This window comes from Bactrocera dorsalis, chromosome 3 (assembly GCF_023373825.1).
Source record: "Bactrocera dorsalis isolate Fly_Bdor chromosome 3, ASM2337382v1, whole genome shotgun sequence".
Taxonomy (NCBI): Eukaryota; Metazoa; Arthropoda; class Insecta; order Diptera; family Tephritidae; genus Bactrocera; species Bactrocera dorsalis.
In genome coordinates, this window is record NC_064305.1 from 51830376 (window position 1) to 51856501 (window position 26126).

General features: G+C 35.9%; 2 protein-coding genes and 1 long non-coding RNA gene across 4 annotated transcripts in view; 2 read left to right on the forward strand and 1 right to left on the reverse strand.

The window, feature by feature from the left end:
* Nucleotides 1-2201: 2201 nt before the first annotated feature.
* LOC105225343 (alpha-1,3-mannosyl-glycoprotein 2-beta-N-acetylglucosaminyltransferase) lies at nucleotides 2202-5869 on the forward strand. The gene is made up of 8 exons (XM_011203747.4): nucleotides 2202-2875; nucleotides 3210-3956; nucleotides 4024-4304; nucleotides 4371-4520; nucleotides 4601-4705; nucleotides 4779-4869; nucleotides 4937-5107; nucleotides 5188-5869. Exons 2-8 carry the CDS (start codon nucleotides 3417-3419, stop codon nucleotides 5299-5301), a joined length of 1452 nt encoding a protein of 483 aa, XP_011202049.1. The 5' UTR covers nucleotides 2202-2875; nucleotides 3210-3416; the 3' UTR covers nucleotides 5302-5869.
* A 292-nt stretch (nucleotides 5870-6161) lies between these two features.
* Nucleotides 6162-26126, reverse strand: part of LOC105225345 (ventral anterior homeobox 2a) — a 61651-nt gene continuing 41686 nt past the window's right edge. Inside the window, exons 1-3 of one of the 2 annotated variants that reach the window (XM_011203752.4) lie at nucleotides 18618-19360; nucleotides 7236-7384; nucleotides 6162-7174 (exon numbers count right to left, since the gene is read on the reverse strand). In XM_011203752.4, coding sequence (XP_011202054.2) covers nucleotides 6326-7174; nucleotides 7236-7384; nucleotides 18618-18912 — 1293 coding nt within the window. In that variant the 5' untranslated portion in view covers nucleotides 18913-19360 and the 3' untranslated portion in view covers nucleotides 6162-6325. Of the gene's footprint in view, nucleotides 7175-7235; nucleotides 7385-18617; nucleotides 19361-26126 lie in introns of those variants that run through there. The other variant, XM_049452891.1, reaches the window with a different exon arrangement.
* On the forward strand, nucleotides 20814-24942 carry LOC125777697 (uncharacterized). Its single transcript, XR_007422357.1, has 4 exons — nucleotides 20814-20991; nucleotides 21056-21233; nucleotides 24180-24221; nucleotides 24294-24942. It is a non-coding gene; the product is annotated as an uncharacterized LOC125777697 (long non-coding RNA).

Genomic DNA, 26126 nt, shown 5'->3' on the forward strand with positions numbered 1-26126 from the left:
CCTCCCAGTTCCCCGTACGTTTGGGCTTGTTGAAGAGCCTTCGTATCTTTTTCCTAAGATCTGAGATTTTGCTTAGCCACCAAGAACAGTTGCGTCTGTTGGTGATCGTCTTTAGGGCAGCTGTAGTGATACGCGTTTGCGATGGTCTGGTTCAGCGCAAACAATCTGCTTTCCAGTCTTGAAGCTGTAGCACTTCTATCTGGCTTCATGACTACGAGCTGAACCTTTAGTTCAGACGGAAGCTTTCTTTCCATGTGAATTTGAATGATTCCAGCTGTACAGAAGTTAAACATCTTTCCTCGACCTTGCTATTGACCACTCTTCAGGCCGAGATACTGAGGCCCTCGTTTCGGTTCTTAAAAAGCGCGAGAGTAAAATCATGCTTGCTTGTGCATATTGTTATATCCACTTTTTGTGCAAAGGGCGGAGCCTTTCCAGCCTACCAGCTAGGGATCGATCTTTCTCACCCAGTCAGCGGACCTATAGTCCTTGCAGTTTTGTGACGTTGTTTGCCCATTTTTGCGTTTCGCGGTTTGGGTGGTCGAAGACGCTGCCTATCAACTACCTCGCCTGACAGTCGAGGTTTCGTTAACCGGGAAAAGGCTTCGAGTTTCAGTACTTTGTTTGCCAACGAACGATTTGCCTCCTTTACGTCCCTTCCATGCAGGGAAGACACTACTGCCCCTAAACCCTCAATTCTTCGATCTTACTTCCTCTCTCCTGTACTCCTTATACTATAGCAACGCACGGCCAGACTCTTCTGGTACCTAGTATAAGAATTTCAAACTTCTGGTTGTGTTTATATGAACGGTAAAAGTAAATTGGCCAATATGTAAAATGTTGTAATTGGTTTATGTCAAACAGTTAAATGTTAGCAATTCGAACATAATCACATGAAAAATTCTAATAAATATTCAAAGAAAATCTTTAGAACTACAAATATTCTTTTCCACTGACTTATAACGGGATTCTTTAACGAATCTCTTGTCTCTATTTGAGACAGTTTGAGGTAAAGTCTCAATTTGAGACTAGTTACTATTCACTAAACAGTCTCTAGCGTTAGTCTCAAATTATTGCCTCAAATTTGAGACCTGATAGCAAGTCACAAAACTAAAAAGAACTCTTGTCTGCCAATTTGAATATACTGAATAGAGATCATCATAGATATTAATCGATTGTCGTTGTTTTATATTTTGTAAGCAACTCAAACACGAAAAGATTAAAATTAAATAAATTTTACACAAATTTCGTAAATATTATGAACAAAAGTCAATATATATATTTATTTTTATTGATAGCAATGTTTTTTGACTATGTTAAAGAAAATTTAATATTTGTTATCGGCGTATTTATTTTCATTCAAGTGTAAAAACATCTCTAAATAATGAAATGTAACAGATTTTGTGACTGTCACTTACAGAATAGCAAAATCGTCTCAAGTCTCAAAAATTGACTCTAACTCAAAATCTCAAATTTAGAGACTTGAAATTGACTCTAACTTAAAATCTCAAATTTAGAGACTTGAAACTGTATTGCACGGTTATTCTAGGTAGATTTGCCTTTGATTTTGAACAAATTAACTTCCGCTGCAACAAGCAACTATTGTGAATTTTGGGTTGCTATGATTTCTCAACAGTGTTACCATATGATAAATGAACGGGTTTTCAAGAAAACTAAAATAAAATGAAAAAAATACATAATAATACAATATAATTTTGGAATGTTGTATTTGTGAAATATCAAGCTATATATAATGAAATAACAGCACTATTTCCATGGGCTCACAACATATCTTACAATTAAGTTTTGAAGATTTCTCAGAATTGGGTTGTAACATTCATCACCTCAAAATAACATCACTTTCAAATTGGGAATTGAATTTTGTAAAAAGTATTATTGGTGCATATAATGTGTGTATGTTATAGAAAAATTCTACTTCAAATGATAGAAATTTCCGTTGCTTATATATACATACACCCCATTTATCAAATTGCGGAGAAAGCTGAACTTATAATTTTTCTTAATATATTTTAATTAATGTTCAACTTGTAAGCCCATCTTTATCAACATTCAGTCATAAATAAGATTATACATATTTGAAACTTGCACCCTTTTGTCTTCTCAATGGTATACAAAAATATTTGCATTTCTAATGCACAATTCACAATAGCTTTGTTGACACAACTGTCAACGGCATTTGGGTACAAAACAGCTGTTGATGAATACATAGTTCTGACATTTCTTTTGCTAATTTACAAGTAAAGGCGAAAATAAAATTTTAAATTTTTACCCAAATGATAATATTTAATAGAAGTATGACATCAAAAATTATGTGATACAAATGCTGCATCAGGAGGACGTGGTGTTTTGCGAGGTTTTAGACAAGCATTAAGGATCAAATCTAAATGGCAAAGAGTTAATCTAATTATTAGCGGTCGGCGCATATGTGGCAAAAACTATAAATAAGTAGCATACCTCTGCTAGGTATACTATCACACAATTAGTTTTAATTTATTGAGAATTCGTTTTTCGGAGTAGAGGGATCGTTAACATCATCAACAAATACATTATTAACGGTTATTAGATACTTTTACTGATAAGAACTAATGTAAAGTAACGGTACGGGTGATGTACTATTTCCAGAGAGCGGTGTGTTACCCGCTCGCATTGCATGTACATAAACTAATCAGTGAAGCATATAATTTTGAAGCTACCGAAGTATATAGCCCACTTAATAGGAGTATTGTCAGAATACACAAAGCCGGGAGAAGTTAAGGGAGATTTTGGAACACAAATCACAAAAATATATTGCTGATTTCTAGGAGGTTATATGTAATATAATTCAACAAAACGTACTGGAGGAGGTACAGTACAGGTGAGTATTTAAATTATGAAATTATGTTATTACTGTCAGAATCAGAATCAAGCAGCCTATTTAATAATTATAATGCAAATATACCAAATATACTGTTTTTAATTTATTTTTTGTTGCTCTTAGTCGGAAAATATTGCCAAGAATTTAACTTAAAAACAATTTACTAACTAAAATTCCTTAAATGTGGTCTCGATGTGCTATTGTATTTGAGTTTCTTTTTCATCAACACCCATACGTTAGAAAACTGTATTAATGTATTGTAATATGTGAAACAATAAATATATGTATATGTATATGTACGTATAATTTATGACATACTTATTTTTCATTTCAGCAAAAAAGTTATAACTAATCGAGCAGCTTAATTATTTATCAAGTAATCCTTTATTGAAGTAACTAAGCTCTAACGAAGAAATGTGCAAAACTTCAGTAAACTATTGACCAAAAAATAAATGAAGTGGAAATACTGAACGAAATTTAAATTTGAATTTTATGCATTGCCAACTGACTCAGAAAAAATTCCCACCTATTTCGCATAAAAATGCGTTCACGCAAGATCCTGATTATAGCTGGTTTTCTAACAACCTGGACTTTTATAACATATTATTTTTTAATACGAAATAGTACCATATACCCCTTAAAGGATCATTTGCTCATCCAAAAATTAAGTAAACTGGAACGTGAATCTCGAATAGAAAACATAGAAAACAGTAAACTAGTAGGGCAGCTAATAGGAATTTTAAAGAAAAAAATGACTATAGATGATGTAGAGGAACCACAGCCATACAAGGAGAAAAAGGAACGTCCTATAGACATAGTTCCTTTGCGACCGGATCATGCCTTGAGCCTAGAAGAAACTCAGCGAATAAAAACTGATGCCGAAACAATACCTGAAGATGATGTAGGAGTTAGCGGAAAAGGTCCTCCCATAGCAATACCCACAATGACCCATATGGCTAATGGCGAACCAGTTATACCAATATTGGTGATAGCTTGTAATCGTGTTTCCATACGAAAATGTCTTGACAATTTAGTACAATATCGACCAAATGCTGATCAGTTTCCAATTATAGTATCACAGGTAATTTCACTGGATAAAAAAAATTTGCAATTTTAGTAAAGTGTACGATTCTGAAATATATTTGCAGGATTGTAGTGACCAGCAAACAAAGAAAGCAATTCTAAGTTATGGGTCACAGGTCACATTGATTGAACAACCCGACCAATCTGATATTTTAACGCCACCACGTGAAAAGAAATTTAAAGGGTATTACAAAATAGCCCGTCATTATGGTTGGGCATTGAACACAACATTCCAAAGAGGCTACGAATATGTCGTTATTGTAGAGGACGATTTAAATGTGGCTCCTGATTTTTATGAATACTTTTTGGGTACACATGTTTTACTTAAACAAGATTCGTCACTCTGGTAAAAAAAAAAACTATTTCTATAGAGATAAACAACTCAGTAAGCTTTTCTTATCAATATTGGCAGGTGTGTGTCAGCATGGAACGACAATGGTAAAGATAAATTTGTAGACAACACCAAGCCTGAGTTGTTATATAGAACCGATTTTTTCCCGGGACTTGGATGGATGCTTACTAAAAATCTATGGCAAGAATTATCTGTTAAATGGCCAAAATCGTAAGTTTGTTCCTTTAGGACTTATTGTTGTTTTATGTTTTATCACTTTTATTCACTGAACCAAAACTTTTTTTTCATAGCTTTTGGGATGATTGGATTAGGCATCCAGAGCAGCGAAAAGAAAGAGCTTGCATCAGACCAGAAATATCGCGAACAAGAACGTTCGGAAAAATCGGTGTTTCGAAGTAAGTACTTATCTTCATTAAATTTTAAAGTATAAAGATCTGAAACTGAATCTTAAAAATATTTTTCTTTCAGTGGTTTATTTTTCGACAAATACCTTAAGTATATTAAACTTAGTGAACATTTTGTAAATTTTTCTAAAATGAATCTCACCTATTTATTAAGAGTAAGTATTACTTTTAAGTCGTTAATCAACGCTATTCTAATAGAGACGTTGCATATGTATATTTTAGGAAAACTACGATCGTGTATTTCTGAATGACGTTTATTCTTACCCTATCGTAACATATGACGAATTACGCAGAAGTCTCATTAAAACTGATGGACCAGTTCGAATACAATATACAACTAGAGAGCAATATAAACATATAACGTCGATTTTAGGACTGATGGGCGACTTCAAGGTAAGTCATATACCTATATGTATTTAGTTTGTATGTGGACTAATTTCTTCCAATTTAATGTATGTGCGTTTTCTACGCAGAGTGGTGTTCCGAGAACGGCTTATCACGGTATTGTTTCGTTCTTTTACCAAAAACGTCGTGTATACTTGGCACCAAGCGCTAATTGGAAGGGCTACGATCTCTCATGGAGCTAACAGAATATTGTACATATTTCGAACTTGGGCTAAGTAGCAACATTTGGTTATTTGAGAGCCAATATTTTTAGTATATAATACCATGATTGGCAAAAAGAAGTACTACACATTATATTGAAGGAAAATTTGTTTGCGTACAAATTTTTATGGGCTTAACTTCTATAATTGAAAGTTTATTGTAAATTTATTACTAATAACCGCAACCAAAAACTAAATTAAGTTAGCTGTGTGACTGTAAATTTAGAAGTTGTTGTATTTATTTATATATTAATGAAGCTAGAACTATACACATGAAGATAATGAAGATATGTAATATAAACACTCTAATTACACACTATGACTTTTGTAAGCGTAAGCAAAACGCTGTAAATTCCTGTGGGAAATATTTTCTATCATTCGGTTACATAAGTTAATTCTATTTTATGTGCTCTCTATCAAATAGCTAATGTAAACATTGCTATTTGTTCAAATTTTGTGTGATTGACCTTTATGATATACATACATACATATATACTTATGTACATAGATGATAAGTTTGCCAATATAAAAAATAAGATTTTCTGTTAAATACGTGCGCATTTGTATCGTTTCCTATTTACCAAGTAAAGAACTGTTGTGATTTGTGTATGAACGATTTATATTTAGTTGATAGTTGACATATTTTTTATACAAACCTAGTGATGCTTCAATTTACCCAAGCTCGCAACTCGTTGCGCTCCGCGTTTCAAGTTCCGAGTCCACTTAACCTTTTAATAGGGATAAATATTTTTCAATTTAAATCTATGGAGAGTTGAATAGTTGTATAAATGTTGCATATTGATTATATTTTAACATAAATATCACGAATAAATACGCTAACATTGCTCTTCTCTCATTTGATAATGTAATGAATTAATTTATTGTGCCACAGTACGAATATGTTCTTATAAAGCTAACTGTAGTATTCCATAAGATATTCAATAAAACAATTGTCCTCTATTATTAAGTATAAACAACTATAAGTATGTACATTTTGTAAGAAAGGTTAAACGTCGTCATTTTCGTCGATTTGTTCACAGTCGATATCGCTGCAGTCCGAGTCCGAAATTGAGGGCATCAAGTGGTTTCTTGGATTGCGTGACGAGCCCAATTTCTCAAAATTGACGCCATTGATTCTCTTCTGCAAGAAGTTAGCGTTCGTATCTCCAAAGACTCGTTCAAGCTCGGCCAAGCCGTTCGAGGTCGTTGTATCGCCTTCTGGTGGTATTGCACCATATTTTAACGCTAAGTAAGTGTCATGTGTAGAGTTATTTGTTAATGAATTTTCGTTGCGGCAGTATGAGTTAACATTGACCAAAGCTGTAGCCATTGGAAGGGTGTTATACTCCAAGAAGCGATCTACAAACTCACCCGGCGCTCTGTAGTGCTTTGCTGGGGACGCCAACTGCGGTGGTCTGCTCATGTTATTATCTGTGTTGTTAGCACTTGCAGCGGCTGCGGTTGCGGTTGCTAAACTGTAGGGTAAGGCGAAATTCAGCGGTTGCCCTCGCGCTAATATAGCGTTTCGCGCACTCTCAATCACTGGCAATGGCGGCATTAGAGCCGGAGTTACGGAACCACTGGCTGTGGATGTTGTAGATGGTAAATTCGTGCTGTAAGGACGCATAGTGGCTGACATCAGAGTCGATGGTACACCGCTGTTTAACATGATCGACTGAAACGGTGTGGGACCAGAGGGTGATTGGCTAAAGAGCCAGAGGCGGTCACCGACCACCATTGGGCGAGCTAGACCACCAATGCCTAATTGTGCGTAGTAATGGGAGGCGAGCGATTCAACATCGGCTGTGTATTTCCGTTTCCATTTGGTGCGTCGATTTTGGAACCAAATTTTGATCTACAATAAAACAGTAGAGGGTAAAAGAGTTGAGAATAAAGGATGAAATATTCGAATATACCTGGGTTTCCGTTAAATGTAACTGTTTCGCGAGGGCGGTTCTCTTGGCGACCGATAGGTATTTACCTCGCTCGAATTCTGTCTCTAAGGCTTTAATCTGAGAGGCAGAGAAAGCGGTTCGTGGCCGCTTTTTACGATCGTCATTAATGTCTGAAACAAAAATATAATCACGACAAATTGTAATAGGTATAGAATAATGAACAGCTAAGGAATGCTATTAAAGAAATTAGTAATATTAAAAGGAAGAATGGAAAGATATTTTTTAAAAATATTTGTACTATTTAGTCTCCAAATACATACTATAATTAAAAAAAGAATACTTTGATTGACTTCAAAGTTGTGGCTCAGGGAATAAAGACGTGGTTTTAATTCAATAACTTACTACAGTTGTGAGCCAGCAACACTGGTAGGATCTTTCTTCAATATTTTAAACTTTTATTTAAGTTATCACTTGGGCGGATCGACATACAGGACTGCAAAAAATCCATTCCCACGACAGCCGGTTCTACGCACCGGAAATGACCCGGATTTTCTCCGGCCAAGTGCTCTTTTTTTGGCGATCTATCCCGAAGCAGGTTGCTCCGTATCCTCCTGACTCATGCTGGCATTGACCCGGACCCGGAGGAATTTTTTTGCTGCGTTTGCGCCAAGAGGCTCCCCCAAACTCCACCTCGGTCAGGTGTAATACATGCAATAGATGGAGCAATCTTAAGACCTGCTCAGACTTTAAGACACATAGGAAGTGAACCACAAGTTATGTCGTCCCATGTTGCCAACGCACTACTGCGACCTTAGCCTCTATGGCCGTGTAATCTGCACTCATTTCGCGCACTGCGCCGTCACTCACCCCGAGTGGTCAACAGATGACCTCTACGGTCCACAGGAGCTCAAATAGGCAACTTAACTTATATTCTGACTGATAAAGAGCATAACCTCACAATCTATGCTAACTCTCGCATCAGACCACCTGCCCATAATTATCTCGATCGAGAAACCTCTTTTACTTTTAGCTGCCAATTTATACGGCACCTTTCGGTAGACAAAACAAAGTTCTGGGATCAACTTGCTGATGCTAAAGCATCCAGGCTCGATGGTCTCACCAAGGTCCTCAATCTATCGCTGACCAAAATACCCGTTGTGTGGAAAGTCGAGAGAGTGATCCCACTACTGAAACCTGGGAAGGCCGTCAAGAAAGGGGAGTCCTATCGTCCAATAACTCTCCTCTCCCCAATAGTGAAGACCTTGCTACTCTCCACCTTCACTTATCACCTGAGCCTAGCTGACCACCAGCATGACTTCCGAAAAGTGCACAAAACCATTACAGCATTTAGCGTCATTAAAGCTCGGATAGTTCGTGATCTTAACCAGAAACCACCCTGTGAGAGAACAATCCTCACAAATTAGTACTCACCGATCTAAGAGGGGTTAGATCGCAAAAAAACAGCCCTTGGTCGGATGAAATCCGAGTCAGTACTGGTGCGTAGAACCGGCTGTCGTGGGAATTGCTCTGGCCTCCCGTTAGATGACGTCGACGACAACGCAAATGACCCTTACCATCCTAACGGGGATTAGATAACCGTTAAAACAACAATAACAGAACGATCGTCAGAGTGTTGGACTTGTCAAGAGCTTTTGACACAGTCAATCATACAACGCTACTGCACATCAAAAAAACTGCGCTCTCTCCAGGGTTGAAGAGATGGACCATGAACCACCTGAGCGGTCGTCAATCATCCGTACTGTTACTGAGAAGAATTAAACAGGTGGGTGGTGTCCCCTCCCCGCTACTGTTTAACTTCTACAACCCGAAACTCCCACAGCCACCAGAATGAGTTTCCATAACCTCGTACGCTGATAATTGCACAACATTGACGCCGGGCAATGGAATTGACGGCATGTGTTTAAAGATAAACATCTATCTTTTTGACCTTACTCGCTTCTTCTCTGCACAAAACTGAACACTCTTCCCCAATAAACCCCCAGCGACCATATTTACAAACTGGACAAAGTAGTACAGACTAGACCTTAATACCACCACAGAAATCACCTCTGCAGCCACCTGCTTGTAGCGAAATCGCCCCGCAGGAACATTAAGAGGTCTTTCCTCAATTACGTCGACGACATCGAACAATGCCCAGGAAGGTGTTAATGGCTCCAATGTAAATTGCGGTCAGTGCATGTCTGAAGTTTGCTTCATCCGAAGTCTGATCGGCGTGGTAGCTAAGGAGTTGATGGTTGGTTGGTAATATCAAGAGGCATCCTGTTATATTCCAGAGTGTTCTGGTATGTCTGAAGTTTCTTCAAGCGACCATATTGGTTCGGCGTAGTTAAGTATCGGCCGACCTATTGCCTAGTATGTTGCCAACAACATATCTTTGACAATTCTCCATGTGCAGCCGGGTAGCAACTTGAGGCTAGAAACCGGACGGTCTTATGCGAGAGTTACAATAATGGTAAAATCGAGCCAGATATTACAGGTGCCCACAATTCTGGATTGTGATGCGCGTTAAAGTCGCCTAATACCAAACGCTTTTATACCAGCAAGGGGCTATGTAACTTATGGTCTACCCACGTTGTGTGTTAAGGCCTGAGCAGTTCGATATATACAATATAATCGGATAATAATCTATGCCGAATTTCGCCATGATACTTTGTCAAATAAAAAGTTTCCCAAACAAGAACTTGAAATTGATTGGTCAGATTCTATGGGTCTATGCTATGGTGACCCGATATGCGATTCCGATAATTTCACAAATGAAGTGTTCAAATCTCAAATCCAAGACACTCGTGTATTAGCAAAGGTTTCAACGTGTATGTCTTGTCATTATAATCAAACAAATTTGTAGTATCCTTCAAGAGTTTCTTATAATTTCGGTTAGACACCAATTTTATTGGTCAGAAAATCAGTAAAGAAGGCTGTGATATGCTAAACATATTCCTGGCCTTTTTTCCTTGCTATAAATACGAGTAAGTTCCGGCAGGGCTTGAAGCCGATGTGCCCATAATAAAGTCGACCGTTCACAAGCACACGAAATGTCTCGAATTAATTTGGAAGCTTGACAAATGAGTTGCTTCGTTGTATTGATGACTGTGATTTGCTTACCAAACGTCAAAGAAAATATCCATTTTTGAAGTGCATTATTACTGGCGACTAAAAGTAGGTTGTTTGCAAGAGGAATAAAATATGTAGCTCAAACCACTTCGAAGGCTGCTACCAAAAAAAGGTTATGTTGTGTATTTGGTGGGATTTCTTTGGAATCCTTTGTTTTTAACTTTTGCCCAACAATACCACGATTAATTTTGAAGTGTATTGTGATCAGTTGAACAAACTGAGTGACAGTATACATACATATGTCACATGGAATCAATCTCTTCCCCGAAAGATGGCTAACGACATTGGACCAAAATGAAGAATACTTGATTTCAGAAAAAAGTAAAATCGTGTTTAAAATGCACTATGCAAATGAAATTACTTAGTCAACGACCCAATGGCAACGATGACTTACAGAGAATTTTAGTTTTTTGCAAACTTTTTTACACTACTTTTGCGATTGATTTTAGAAAGGCATTATATTCAAAGGCTTCAAGTTATTTGATCACATTCTCGATTTTACGGGTCAAATAATTTTGCAATATCAACACTTAGCCTCATTAATTAACTTTCCTTTGTTATAAAAGAAATTGGTATTTAAATATATTAGTAGCTTGTTTATTTATTTATAATATGCATATACCTATTTTCGCATTTTTAATAAAGGGCCCTAAGTTGATGTCATTATTTTTACTAATTACACAGGGACGAAAGCCATTTAAACAATTATTTTTGGCTCGACAGTTGATTAGAAGAGGGTAAAATTGTACTAATATACATACATACATACAATTGCATGTATACATTTAAGCACCTTTGTGACACTTTGAAGATATTCTCGTTGACAAAAGAATAAGTCTAATTGACTATTGCAATGTGCTCAACACTTGTGAAGAACAAATGATTTTACAAATTTCGTTAAATATCTTCCTAAGAGCCAAAATCACTTGGCGTTGACATTTTATTCATTAAAAACAAGCACTTACAAATACATATATCTGTACATATATGTATGTATATATGTACAAATAACATACATACAGTGGCGCTCAAATAAATAGCAGTACTTTCTTAGAATTCGGAACAAAATAAATATACTATTTTGATTAGATTTTATGATACAGTTATTCATGTTATCATGTTTGAGTCATTCGTAATACATTGTATGTATATGTTACATATATTTAATATTGGAATTCAGAACGTTGGTATAGTTACAAGACTCTAAGCTCTCTCTTATGCAAATACGGAATACCAAATTGTACTTTATGATTGAGCATCGTCTAGCTAGTGCAGACAATTGTAGGTAGAACTGTCAAAGTCGCGTATTTCTCAAATTTTGCAATCATTATCAGAAAAAAATGTGTGTACTTTATTTTTTATTTATTCAGTTAGAAGATTAATTTATGAAGATCAACTTCAAAAAATGCTTCCTCTTTAAAAACCTTTCAATATTAATAATAATAATTATTGTTATGATTATAATTGTAGTGAGTAAAAGATAAAGTAGAAACGTTAACAATTGAATATTTTGTTATTTCTATTTACTATTTCGATATAATTAATAATATTGTTCTTACAAAATTTTGGACTACTAAATAATATGAACTGGCATTGACCCAAAACGGCCATGAAGGATAATTAAATCCCTTGAATGATCCACAGAGCTCCAATGCCAATAAATGGAGCTAAATTTCCTTATGAACACATATAGATTTACATATATACATAAATGTATGAATACATTAGATACGTGTATTTTTAGTTCGGATTTAATCGAACATTTTATACTTTTGCAACTTGCAAGGATCAAAGCCGGCTAAATACCGTCAGGTGTTCAATGTTAAAAAATGTAAAACGAAAAGATTCAACTTCATTGTTCAACGAAAATGTGAATGGATTACAAACAAGTTTGATATCATATGAACTTATTTTAAAGGTCGTAGACTCCATAAATTTTACTATCTACTATATTAAAAATGAGATACTACTATGAGCAAAAAATAGTAAGACTTTGTGCATAATCTTAACATTCTTAATTTAATCTTCAAAATCTAAGTCCTCCCCCTCAAAGTAATCGTCCTTGGCCTCATACATGTGTTCCAACTTTTTTTACAACCTTCGAAACAGATGTTAAAGTAAATTTCCGGAATAGCTTCCAATGCGCCCACATTCACACTAAATGTTTTCAATTAACTCGAAACGGCTTCCCCGGAGCGTTCGTTTGAATTTAATGAATAGTCAGAAATCACACGGAGCTAAGTAGGTGGTAGGCGAATACGGTGGTTGCGGCACGATATTGGTTGAAAATTTCACGAAGAATCAATGCAGTGTGCGACGGTGCAGCCAAGAATTGTCGGCCCATAATTCCGACCTATTTTACGAATAGTTTCACACAAACGACGCCAAACACCAACATAGTATTCTTTGTTAACAGTTTGGCCTGTAGGAAGGATTTCGGGGTGCACCACACCCCTATAATCGAAGAAAAATGTCAAAATAACTTTGATTTTGACTTGCTTTGATTTTTTTCGGCTTCGGCTCACCTTTGCTACGATATTCGGCCGATTTCCAGGTCATAAGCATAGATCGAAGACTTATCGCCAGTAATAATACGTTTCATGACATCCTGGTAGTCGGAAAGCATTGTTTCACAGACGTTAATGCGATGCTGTTTTTCGAAAAAAATTAAATGATTTTGGAACCAATGCTCTCACTTGTCTTAAGCTCAATTGATCTTTCAAAATGGTTTTCACCGATCCGTTCGATATTCCAACGATGTGGGTAAGATCTCTGACTGTTAATCGTCGATTCCCAAGCACCAATTTCCTTATTTTATTGACGTGTTGTCATCAGTTGAAGTTGATGGCCGTCGTGGCACCAGAATTTATATTTTGCACACAAAATTTAATGGAATTTCTTTGTTGACTAAATTCACTTGTCGTAAAATCGCCAAATGCACTTTATGTTATTCAGAAAGACAAACGTTCTTCATGATTTGAAGACTGAAAAGTTCTTTCTCATCAGATAGAACTTACTTGTATTATATGATAAGTAATTGTGGCTTTTGTTTGTTTTCTTGGATTTTCAGGATAATATTATTTTCCGTATTTGGTTGAAATCAGTGGAATAGGTTAGTTATTGATGTTATATGGAGAGAGGAAGGGGTTACAATTACATTTTATCCATTTTCGCACCGACGACCACGAATTACTCTAGCTACCATATGTATTATTTAATTGAGTTTATATCACATATACATACATACAAGTATGTATCTCATTTGAGTTAATTACGTGGTTTTAGTACAAATGTCGCAGACTGGAAGCAAAATGTAGTAATGATACTAAACGAGTCTATATAAGTTAATAAAATATCAAATTTGATATTTAAAGGATAATTATAAATTTGTGTTAAAAGGATAATTATTTAGAGTTACTGCCCGATGGCGCCAGTTTTACACTGAGAACTACATATACGAGTATTACCATGCCTGAGGAACTGTCAAAATAGTGAAACTCATCCGGAAAACATGTCCTCGAAGGTGAAAATCGGAACCGAGTTTTCAATCTATTGTTTTTAGAAATAAATAGTAATTTTCCGAAATATTAATTTTTTGAAGAGTAAATATTTATTTATTCTCTCTTATATGCCTTTATAAATTACATACAGACGTTATTTATGTCGCTTTTATAGATATGGACGTTTACACCCAGCATGATAGAGATGACGTAATCTTATTTCTAACATTCCTTACATTATCTATCAGACATTTATTGGTACGATTGAACATTCCTCTTTTAAAGTAATATATTATTATCAAAATGTTTCAGAGGAATAAAGTAACTCGATATAGACATATGTACAAATGTATGTTCAATTACATATCATACGGTCATATAACGGGTGACCTGGATGATCCCGCGCTCCAACTGACCGTAATTAAAAAAATACCAATTTAGATGGAGCGTAAAATATCCTTGCATGCTTCAAAAGCCAAGCGCTGAGGCTATGCTTCACTTCCACCTGAAAATCTAAAACTTGATTTCGTCACGTTAATTAATAGTCCAATTTGACGCTTTTATGGCTAAACATATTCAAAGTCATGCTAATAAAGGAAAGGGACATACGTCATATTTATCAAAAACAACCTGTGAAGATTTTATTCATCTAATTGCATCAAGCACACAGGATCAAATTATTTGCGAAATTAAGAGATTCAAATACTATTCAGTTTCAATGGATTCTACTCTAGATACATATATGTAGACCAACTAACTCTGATAGTACGCTATGTTCTGCCATCTGGACCAGTGGAAAGATTTGTTAAGTTCTTGGACATGGAAGGTCATACTGCTGAACAACTCTTACAAGCCCGAATTGAGAAAATAAATAAGTATGCAGAAAACAGTCCCTGCGCATTCATTAAATTTGGTTGCTACATACATAAGTGCGCTGCAGACTGCTGTACAGAAGCATTACTTTTCTTCGATTTCATTGAAAACCTCTATACATATATTTTTTTCGCTTCTACCTATCCTCTACTTCAAAAATTCCGATTTTGAAACGGTTATCGGACACTAGGTGGTCAGCACGAGGTGATGCTACGAAAGCACTTTTATGCGGTTTTGTCACTAGTAAGCAAGTTTTGGAAGAAATTTTCAATACCGTGGATCAAAAAGCGGAGTGCCGTAATAAAGTTTACGGACTACTTTCAACGATGAATAAGTTAGGAACGGGAATAATGACAATTACGTGGAATGAAATCCTAGAACTCTTGCAAGCTACTAGTGCCTTGCTGCCAGCAACCATACCAGCAACAGACATCACGACGAATCAAGCGAAATACAAAGTACGACCATTTCAGCGGCTCTACTACACTCGACGACTTTGTTGAAAATCAAACACCTGGACAACGTTTCGAATTTGAGGTGTTTATTGTCATTATTGATAACGTACTGTCTGCTTTAACTAAACGTTTGAAATCATATCATAAAATTACTAGTGTTCTTGAAGTATTTCGACTGCTAAAATCACTTACAACAGAAGAGATTTTGCAAAAACCCTCTTGTATGGTCAGTGCTTATGAAGATGATTTGGAGAACAGCCTAGGCGGCGAATTAGTGCAGTTCGCAGAGCTGCTCAAAACAGATGTGGTCACTGTTATTGACAGCAAGAAACAGGAAACTTTGGAACAGCAATATTATAATCTTTTATTAAATAATTCTTTAGAATCGTGTTTCCCAAACTTAGAAATTTGCGAATTTACTTATCTCTCATGATCACTAACTGCAGTGGTGAACATTCTTTTTCAACATTAAAACATATTAAAAATGAATTCAGGGGGTATTCTGGTTTAGAAATTCGAAAAAATCGATTTTTTTTGTATATTTTTATAGTATAACCCTTCAAGAAAATGTCCCTAAGAGGGTTTTTCAAAATTCAAATTATTTTCCTGAGTTACAGCTCATTTTGTGACGCGCCGACAAAACGGTTTCGCAGCCGGGTTGGAGCTTTAAACTCGTTTTTCTCATAACTACTTTTCTAGAAACGGCGTGCATGATATCTCAAGTTCTACTCAACCGATTCACATGAAATCTTACACAGAGCTTTCTTATACATTATAGTATCGCACTACGAAGAGCTTTCGACGGAATTTTTTTTTATTTTTAAAAAATTAGGAACCACAAAAAACGGGAAATACGAAACTTTTTTTCGAACTTCCACCATTTTGTAAATTTGTTCCAAAAACGTTTCGTAGTACGATAACTACACTTTTACTCTTCACGGATATAGCATAAATTTTCATTTTAGGTCACGGAAAGGATTTATATCCTGCACAGTCTTTTTAAATTTAATTTTTTTTCTTATATTATTTATGTTTTGTATTCTTAGAATATCATTAAAAAGCATGTAAAAAAATGGATAGTCAGAATAATTTTTGATTTTTTTTATCGCGTCAAAAAATACCTAAAATTCGGGCTTCTAAACTAGAATACCCCCTTAAGGAACGCGATGGGCAAAGAACGTCTTAATCATCTCACTTTGTTGAATATAGAGCATGACTTGCTTAAAGAAGCCGATTTTGGAAGTATTATCTCTAAGTTTGCCCATAACAAAGCCAGAAAACTTTATTTGTAACAATTTTATTTTATTTAATATCCTAAACTTGAGAACCTATAGCAAACCAAGGGTCCCTTGACAGAACTTGCTACAGGCCCGCGCTAGTTTAATCCGGCACTGGCCTGTTTTTGACAGAACCGCGTGCGTCGTGTCAAGCTGTCATGTTATTTTTGTTCAGTCTTGTGTGGCATTTCATCATAGAAAGACTTACGCCTGAACAAAAGTAAATTTTTACAAAATATCTTCGATATTAAGTATATAAAATTTAGGAACTAGAAGCCACGCGAATTCTGGAGTTCCAAAATTCTTACAATACGGTTTTTGAGGAAATTGATAGTAAATTTACGAGAGATCTTATTAAAAGCCATAGAAAAAACCCATTTTCGCCCTATATCTTGTACACTTTTGACACAATTTGCAGGAATTTTTGGCGGATTGGAGTTTTTAAATACCACTTTTGAAAATTTGGAAAAATAAAAGTATTTGTTACATTCAAAGCATAGGGTAACTGTGAGAGTGACACGTCGCGACGACAGAGTAAAAATAAAGATACTGTTGCGATTAAAGCTAGAAAAGTGCATCTTTAAGTTCTATCTCTATTTTTAAGAAAGATATAAGACAAATATAAAGACTGAATAGTATTCGAGTAAAAATTAATATTTTTCACAGTTATTCAGATTATTACATTGTGAGTGTACAACTCTTTATCTTTTGTAATAAATTTTGTAAAAAAATTTGTTGAAGTATTTTTCTGAATATTAAAAAACAGCGAAGATCGTTTTGCCGCCCCCAAGACTTTGCGCCCGGGGCGACGGCCCCCCCTAGCTACGCCACTGCATAATTGACCTACTGAGAGTGCTATTCGCAACACCAAAACCCCTCTTGAGGCCCAGCATTTACTATTGGATAATATTCGACCAAATAATATGGCAGCCGTAGCTGAAAGTGTACACGAAGACCGTGGTGATCGTTTCGGCCTCGTTCATAGGAACTCAGACTGACGTATGGCGCATTTTACGTCGAGGTCTTAAATTGAAAGCGGGCAAAATACAACTTGTCTAAGAATTGTAGCCGCTCGAACGTTCAAAGCGACATCGCTTCGCTCTATGGGCTCCTGAAGAGTTGTTAGAACGACCAACGTTTTCGAGCCAAATTTTGTTCAGCGATGAGGCTAATTTCTGGCTCAATGCAAAATATCACGCGTGTCATTCGCCAGTTACTAATCGAAATTCTCGAACGAGTCATCGAAAATTGAACTCGACAGAAGGACCATCTGAAACAAAGACGCGGCCACCATTTGAAAGAGGTAATCTTCAAAAAATATATGCCAAAGAATGTCCTTTCGAATCATAATCAACATTAAATTTGAAGATCGTTTGTTTTTTCTTTAAAAAAAGTAAGGGAACTCGAAATTAATCACTCCTCTTTATAAGCTACTAGCTCTAGATCTATCATCCTCAACCTTTAAAGTCTGAGTAAATCATTCATGTAAATATGGATGAACAAACAGTGCCTGACAGAATTCAACAAAGAATATGTGTGTTAAATAATATTTATCCTACTGTTCTAAGCAAAACTTAAGGATGCGCGATTTGATTAGAGAAATTTCGATTGGGCGTTGTTCGAAGCACCAAGAGACGTGGTTCAATAAGCCATTCTGGATAATATTTAAGGTTGTATGTTGCTACCAACCTTTATTAAAAGATAATTAAGCAAATTTGACTACCACGCAACATCAATCACTTTCAATGAAAAAATAGATAACAAAAACTTTTTGTTCAACTTTTTTACTAACGTATAATATAATATAATTGAAGACCAGCTTTACTAGAATACTTCAGATTCTGCAGTCTGTTGTAACGAAGATACGCAAAAATGGCCATCTTCGAAATTTCATTGGTAATTACGAGTATAAAATATCTAATTCCCGTTCACATAAATAATCGGTGAATGGGAATTAGATATTTTATACTCGTTTTACTACATTTATAGGAGGAAGGTTATAGTCGGTAGACAATATTTCAAAAATAGTATGTTTAAGAGCAAAATATAGATATAATAATTTTAATCTTCCGCCACTTCCTTTAATCTTCGAATCTTGTCAAATATCGTTTAAAAAGCAATGTTAATAATTACTTGAAAATCTGATAACGCTGTGGTATCACTTACTACTGCCATCTTCGGATGCAACATCACTTTTCGAATCTTCTACGCCGTCTGCTGTGCAGCTAGATACCGGGCTTGATGCTAATAATTCTACCCTTGATTGCACTTCAATATTGCTCTCACTTTCAACTTCTAAAAGTTCAACTTTCTTACATTGATTCACAGGTTCTGAAGCATTTTTAGTCGGATCACTTATTGCCGAAAAGTATTCACTACATTTGCTTGCATTTGGTTTCGATAATATATTATCAATTGAAAAATTATTCTGAAAACAACGCACGGCGGAACGCGTATCCATTTTCTTATAAATACTGGAACTTTCCAAAGATTATTATAATTGAGAACGCCGGAATACCCACAACCGATCAAGCGAAAAGCGCTATGCACATCCTTCACGGATTGATGCTGTACGTCTAATATTAAAGATCACTTAGTCAACCGGCTCAAGTGATCTTCAACGAATGAATATCGCACCATCGAAGCAAAAGAGCAGGATGGCAAATAATAAATCTCAAGTGGCCTAGTGTGTTTGAATGTGTCAACGTGTTAGAGTGAAAAAATTATCAAACTGAACTGCCTCCATGTGACGCTTCGTTTTCACAGGCAGTGGTGGGCGTGACGACGACTTTTCATTTGTGCACGCATACTTGAATCTCTGGAAGACAAATACCTCTGAAGCGCTTCTCTAGTTAGCGATAATTAGCCATATATTTAAGCAAATGAGCTACAAAAGGCGCAATTAAGAAATGCTCATGAGTTGCAAATATACGAGTATATGTACATATGTATATTTGTATTTTACTTATTTGCTAATATTAATTTAATTTTTAATATTAATAATTAACAACTTTGCGTCTTAAGAGATCAGTGATATAAAGAAGAATGATCGATTAAGGTCTCTTAAAAATTACCAATCTTATATTTGGTTGAGCACATACATACATAGGTCTTGGTTGAATATATGTACATATTTACACAAAGCAAACCTTATTGATCGTAATATTCAAATTAAACATAACTGCAAATAGGATACGAATATGGAACGTATATAACCTATAAGAAGAGCATTTTAAAGTAAATACCTGATTAAAAATTATAGTATTTAAAATGTCAAAATATTAAATGTAGATATAATAGCTTCACACTTTTAATTGACGATTGTGATTATCAATAGAACTTTTCCTTTGACACATTTGATATTAGAGTCGTTCGGGGCGACTGTGTGTGCTGAGGAATTTAAATTCGTGTCAAAACTAATCCATAAAGAATAATAACAAAAAAATCCATGTCTATGATAAAGTACTTATTGAACTAAGAGTTAAATTAGTAATATAAAGAGCTTTTACATTAAAGGGAAAAATGGTTAATGCGAAAAATTACTTGACCAGCTTTACGTTATAAACTTTTTAGTAACGAATGAAAATTTATTAATTAAGATTAGAGACCGACTTATCATTATAAAATGGCATAATGACGGATAACTAAATCGAACTTAAAAGAATTGTGGGAGAAAAATCTGCAACGCAATTTTGCAGACTACCAGGCCACTCCAGAGAACTTTTGGCCCGAGAGAAATCGTCCCCGTTCTCTCCCTCTCTTCTTCATTGCACACACGCATATATATGTATGTATTTTATACCCTGAACATGATGTATTAAGTTTGCCACAAAATGTATTAGAACCTTGCAGAAAATGTCGGAGACCCTATAAAACATATATCTATACAAGATATCAGCATGACGAGCAGAGTCGATTAGCTACGTCCGTATGTCTGACTGGATATAGGCGAACTAGTCCCTCAGTTTTTTAGATATCGATAGGAAATTTGGCACATGTCGTTTTGTCACAAAGAGGCTATTAATTTTAGAAACCGCCCATATCAGACCACTATAGGCCTATGCCATGCAGTACCAAATGCTTCCATTGAACATTTTTCATACTCTTGCAACCAGTTTACAGCTACAGAGTATTATAGTTTTGTTCACCTAACGGTTGTACGTATCACCTAAAACTAATCGAGATAGGCATAGAGTTATATATGTATAAGAAGAGAAAAGTTGAAATCCGGTTGACTGCTTCGGAATCCGCAAGGCCAGACTAAAGATCTTCCAAGGCGACAAAGCGGCTAACGAAGACGACACGGAAGAGGTCGACGACGCCAGCCAGTTGCTAAGGAATGTGGGCATCATGTGGGCCCAATAACATAAGATGCATACAGATAAACCTGCAGCACTCGAAGAGTGCTACAGCGAATCTGACAACACTCGTGAACAAGGGGGCATCGACATCAGCCTAGTACAGGAGCCCTGGGTCAATGAAGATACCATTAAAGAGCTAAACTGCAGAAACTATAACCTGTTTTACACACGGAACAGAGGTAAACCTTGGGCATGTTTTCTTATCAATAAAAGTATAAATGCATTTCTTTGTCCTAATTACAGCACAGCAGATACGTATCACAGAAGGAAAAGTCCTTCTTCTTGGTCTCGGCCTACTAGGCCCATGGCGAAGACATACCACCGGCCCCGCTCACCAGACCAGTAGAGGAGAACAGGAAGGATGATGTCCTAATAGGGTGTGATGCAAACGTAAGGCACAGCGTATGGGGTAGCTCCAGAGGTGAGTCACTTTTGCAGTATATTCTGAATAGAAATCTAAGTATATGCAACAAGGGCGATAAGCCAACTTTTATTTTCCCAAGCTCGGATAGGTTTCCGGGGTGGGAGGAAGTGCTTGACCTCACGCTATCAACAGACACAGGCAGTCTCGTTGTGGATAACTGGAGGGTATGGGGTAGCTCCAGAGGTCAGTCACTTTTGCAGTATATTCTGAATAGAAATCTAAGTATATGCAACAAGGGCGATAAGCCAACTTTCATTTTCCCAAGCTCGGATAGGTTTCCGGGGTGGGAGGAAGTGCTTGACCTCACGCTATCAACAGACACAGACAGTCTCTTTGTGGATAACTGGAGGGTATCCGATGAGCCTTACATGTCGGATTACTCCTGGATACTCTTCAGCATCCGCGAGAGGTACAGTGCGCCTCTCACATACCGGAAGCCTAGAAGAACGGCATGGGAAAAATTTTCCAGTATAGCAACAAAATGCCTCGAAAAGGGAGGCAATAAAAGTATCAGAAATCCAGAGGAACTAGATTCAGAAGTAGAGAAATTGGAAAAAATCCTAATCACAACTTTTAATAAATCTACTCCGCTAACAGTTTTGAAAAAGAGAAAGTCTGTTCCTTGGTGGAACAGTGAATTCATGAATTTGAGAACACAACTAAGGAAAGCTTTCAATGAGAGTTTTAGAACCAAAATCTGGCAGCCATATAAAGATATTATGAAAGAATACAAAAAAGCAGTCAGGAAAGCTAAAAACGACTCATGGCGATCCCTCTGCACATCGATAGAAAGTTGCAGAGATGCCGCTAGGCTGGGTAAAATGCTATCCAAAGATCATATTAATACTGCCTACATTAGGGCGGAGGGAAGTGATTGGACCTCCTCGGCAAAAGAGTCTCTGTAGGTACTAATTACAACGCACTTCCCCGGGAGTCAGCAACCTTCAACGAGGGTTCAACCAGAACCACCGTTGAATGCAGCTGACTATTGAAGCCAAATAGTAGACAAAAGAAAAATCAAATATGCCATAAATATGTAGTTTTGCACCATTGAAAGCGGCAGGTCCTGACGGGATTATGCCCATAATGCTTCAAAAACTGGTAAATACTTGGGGGTGGAGATTGACGCCAAACTGTCCTGGAAAATAAATATAGAAAAAAGATAAAACAAAGCATACTTGGCCCACTATACTTGTATCGTCAACAAGAATTGGGGCCTCAAACCAAGTATAATCATGTGGATGTATACGGCTGTCATAAGACCTATACTTACATATGGAGCTCTGGTATGGTGGACAGCGCTAAAAAAACAATACAGCATTAGAAAATTAAATGGAATACAAAGAGCAGCATGTGCGGGTGTTACGGGTGCAATCAGGTCATGTCCGACTGATGCGCTCAATGTGATCCTGCATCAACTACCAATGGACATTTTTATTCACAAAACAGCAGCTATTACGGCGATAAGAATAAAAGAATAGCTGGTGTGATGGGTACGATGGGCGGGGCAGCAGCCACTTTTTGGTGAAATCCCATATCTCAGGAATGAACCAACCGATTTCGGCAAAATTTTGTATGTACGTATCAATCTTTTTACATTTTTATATCATAATGCAAAAATGGACGAAATCGAACAACAACCACGTCTACTTCCCACATAACACAATTTTAAACGAATCCAGTGCGTTCAGTTTCCACAAATTAAGAAGCAATTAATATAACGGGATACAACTTTGTACGAGTAATGCATTTAGTGTGTACCACCTTACGAACAAAAATTATTTGAATTAAGGGGTCAGTAGCGTAATCTTTAAACAATTTTTTTTGGCATTTTCTGTTCCCTTATAATTAATATAGAAAACCTCTTTACCATTGGAAGGTTTCGAAAAAGGCCCAAAAATAATAATACGGCTAGAAGTTCGGAGCGCTCGGAGTGCACACCTCAAACTTGAAAAGCGTTTTTCTCAAAACAAAATTGTTTAAGCTGATTCCGGTCGAACTATTAAGCCGATTTGCTTAATTTTTTTTTTAAATGTTCACAAAACGCCAGGCCATCGTCCGTACTAGATTCATAATTTTTTATTATTTATTGACAATGTTATGACAAAACTTATGTAAAAAGCATGGGGAAAATTTAAAAAAAAACGTTAATTACTTTTTTATTTATCAACATTTTTTCAAGATTCTAGTAGGGACGGTAACCAATCACGTACTTTTGAAGAATATATTGGGTTTTTGTGTTTCAGATGATCCAAACTTGAGAAATCGTGTCCACCAGAGCAAAGGCATCTCATTCACCCAGCCATTTCTTCGACAGACGTTATCGAAAAATTCCGAAAAAACTTGTTTACACACTCCACGATGTACCTCATGACATGGGAAAAAAGTTGTATTTTTTAATTTTTTATTTTGAAAAAAAAGTCCAGATGACCCTACTGACCCCTTAAATAAAAACTGTTCGAACCCCTAAGTACCGAATATTTAGACCCCGGTACCTATAGTTGACTTTTGATCGGGAATGTCGGTCAATGAGGGATATACATATGTATATGTATAACTGAAATTGAGGGATGGTACTTCTCATATAATAGTATGTCTGTATGTCAAATACAAAACTTCCCTTAGCCATGTACCTAATATAAAAATTTTCGAACTTCGGGATGACTTTGTACTGCATTTATCGGCCAATATGTGAGTTATCCCAATGAAAATAAGAGAGCGTGTTTTATTTATAACAGTATATCCTTGTGCCTAAAATAGATAAATTTGAGCTTAAACTTGACCTACGCCCAATATACATAGCTAATAAAGTATTTCCCTTGCTTTGATTCTTGTAAGTTGCAATAGTATAAAATGTTCGGTTGCACCCGAAATTAGCCTTTCCTTACTTTATCGCCCTCCTCACAATAATGAAATCGCACGTTTAACGATTCTCGTTTACAGGTTCAACTTTATTGGTATGCGTCTGCTTTGACGTCACAAAAAGTGAGTAAAAATGGCGATACTTCATGCTAATTGGTGCAACAAAAGTTCTTCTTCAATCTTCCAACGAATCAGGCCTACTTCTACTCGTTTCGCAAATTTATAACAAAAATATGAAGAAAATGAAGTTCGTACGCAAGTGTATTGAAGTGCGTACAACCGACTGTACGGGACACCAGCCCATTACGCCATAAAATTTATAATCATATTTAAGGCGAAAATGTTAAATATGTCGAGCCATACACAGAGATTCATTATTTGCAATTAGGAAAATTAAGATGTCATTTTCGTTTGCGAAACATTTTGTCAGTGCGGCAAATTTAATCGTAAAACTAAATCAACTTGACATATTCAGGGATGGACGCGAATACTGATGCTGAACGAGTGTGGCAGGCGAGTGCTGACTCGCACGGTGGTCAAAAGTTTATTTTCAGCAGTCAGATTAAAAAGTCATTTTGCTAATAGCGATGTATTGGCTCAAAAGCGAAATTAATTGAAATCAGAAACAGAGAAATGTAAGTATGTTGTTGATTGTCGACAAATTTTCATATTTTTCTTTTGGTGGATACTTTGATTTTGTTGCCAATTATCAATAAATGGTAATTAAAAGTGTAAGCATATTTTTATATTTGCTCTTGAGCAACATTGAACAAAGTATTAATACCATTTAATAATGTGAAATTTATAAATTAAATGTTAAACGGTAAATTAGCAAACACATTTAACCGGCAAATGATTTTGAAAGTTTTCCATAAACAATCACAATAAGGAGGTAAGTTAAATGCTGCGTTGGTCATTCGGGTTTAGTTATCGTTTTACCATTTATTTTAGTTTTATGTAATAAGAGAAGGTGATGCTCAAACTTTCTCATTTATTCTTCGATATTGAATCAAAAAAATAATAACTTACCGTGGTTGTGAGAACGTTTAAGAGCCCTGAACAAGGCAAAAATCCCTCATTGTATTCTTTGCGACAGTAAAATTGAGAAGAATGATACTAAAATCAAACTAAATTGCTCGAAAAAAGTATAATTGAACATATACAAGTATATACATATATATATATATAAATATATACATACATATATTCCCATAGTGCCAAGGTGCCTAGCTGGAAGGAACAAAGGGTCCCAAATAAAATAATTTAAATCTTTTCTAATTCTGTGTTATTTTTGGGTGAAAATTTGCACTGTTCGACACTCTCATTTTCAAAGCTGAGTGTTTTTTGTTTGTCACCCGGTGCATGCAACCAGACGTCTAATTAACGAATTTTCACGTCGTTTGTAAAATAGTTTATGAATAATTAAGACATTTTAAATGTGCAGTTATGGTATAAGCATGTAAGAACCAACTACTGGCCGCAATCCAAATGCAACCTTATAAAAAAATTTATATTAGTTTTATTTGAAATGAACGCGAACTAAACGACAATGATTTTTGCAGCTTGTGTGCAGGATACTCTTGAGGTTCAAAGACATTTATGGAGACGCGATGTGTATGTACATGCGAAGTAATTCCTACTTGTTTAATGTTGATAAAAAACTAAAGTCCATTTTGATCCCCAATGACTGGAAATTCTTTAAAGTAACACGATTTAAGGACACTCCCAACGACTGGTCTTTCCTTAACATACATTATTTAAATTTGTTAATTATAGTCCACGAAAAAGTATAGCGTACAAGCTTAGAATCTCTTCAATTAATCTTTAGATTTCATATGAATATTTTTATGTTCTCGACATGAATCTAATTGAGAGCGAATTGTGAAAAGTAACATTAAGAGACCGTGGGAAATGTTTCGAATATAAAGAGTCGGAACAATCTACTATTTCTAATATACTTTTTGAGTCAAAATAAATGTTTGAAACGTTTGTTCCTCTCAGGGCGGATCCAAAAGTTAAAAGTTATAC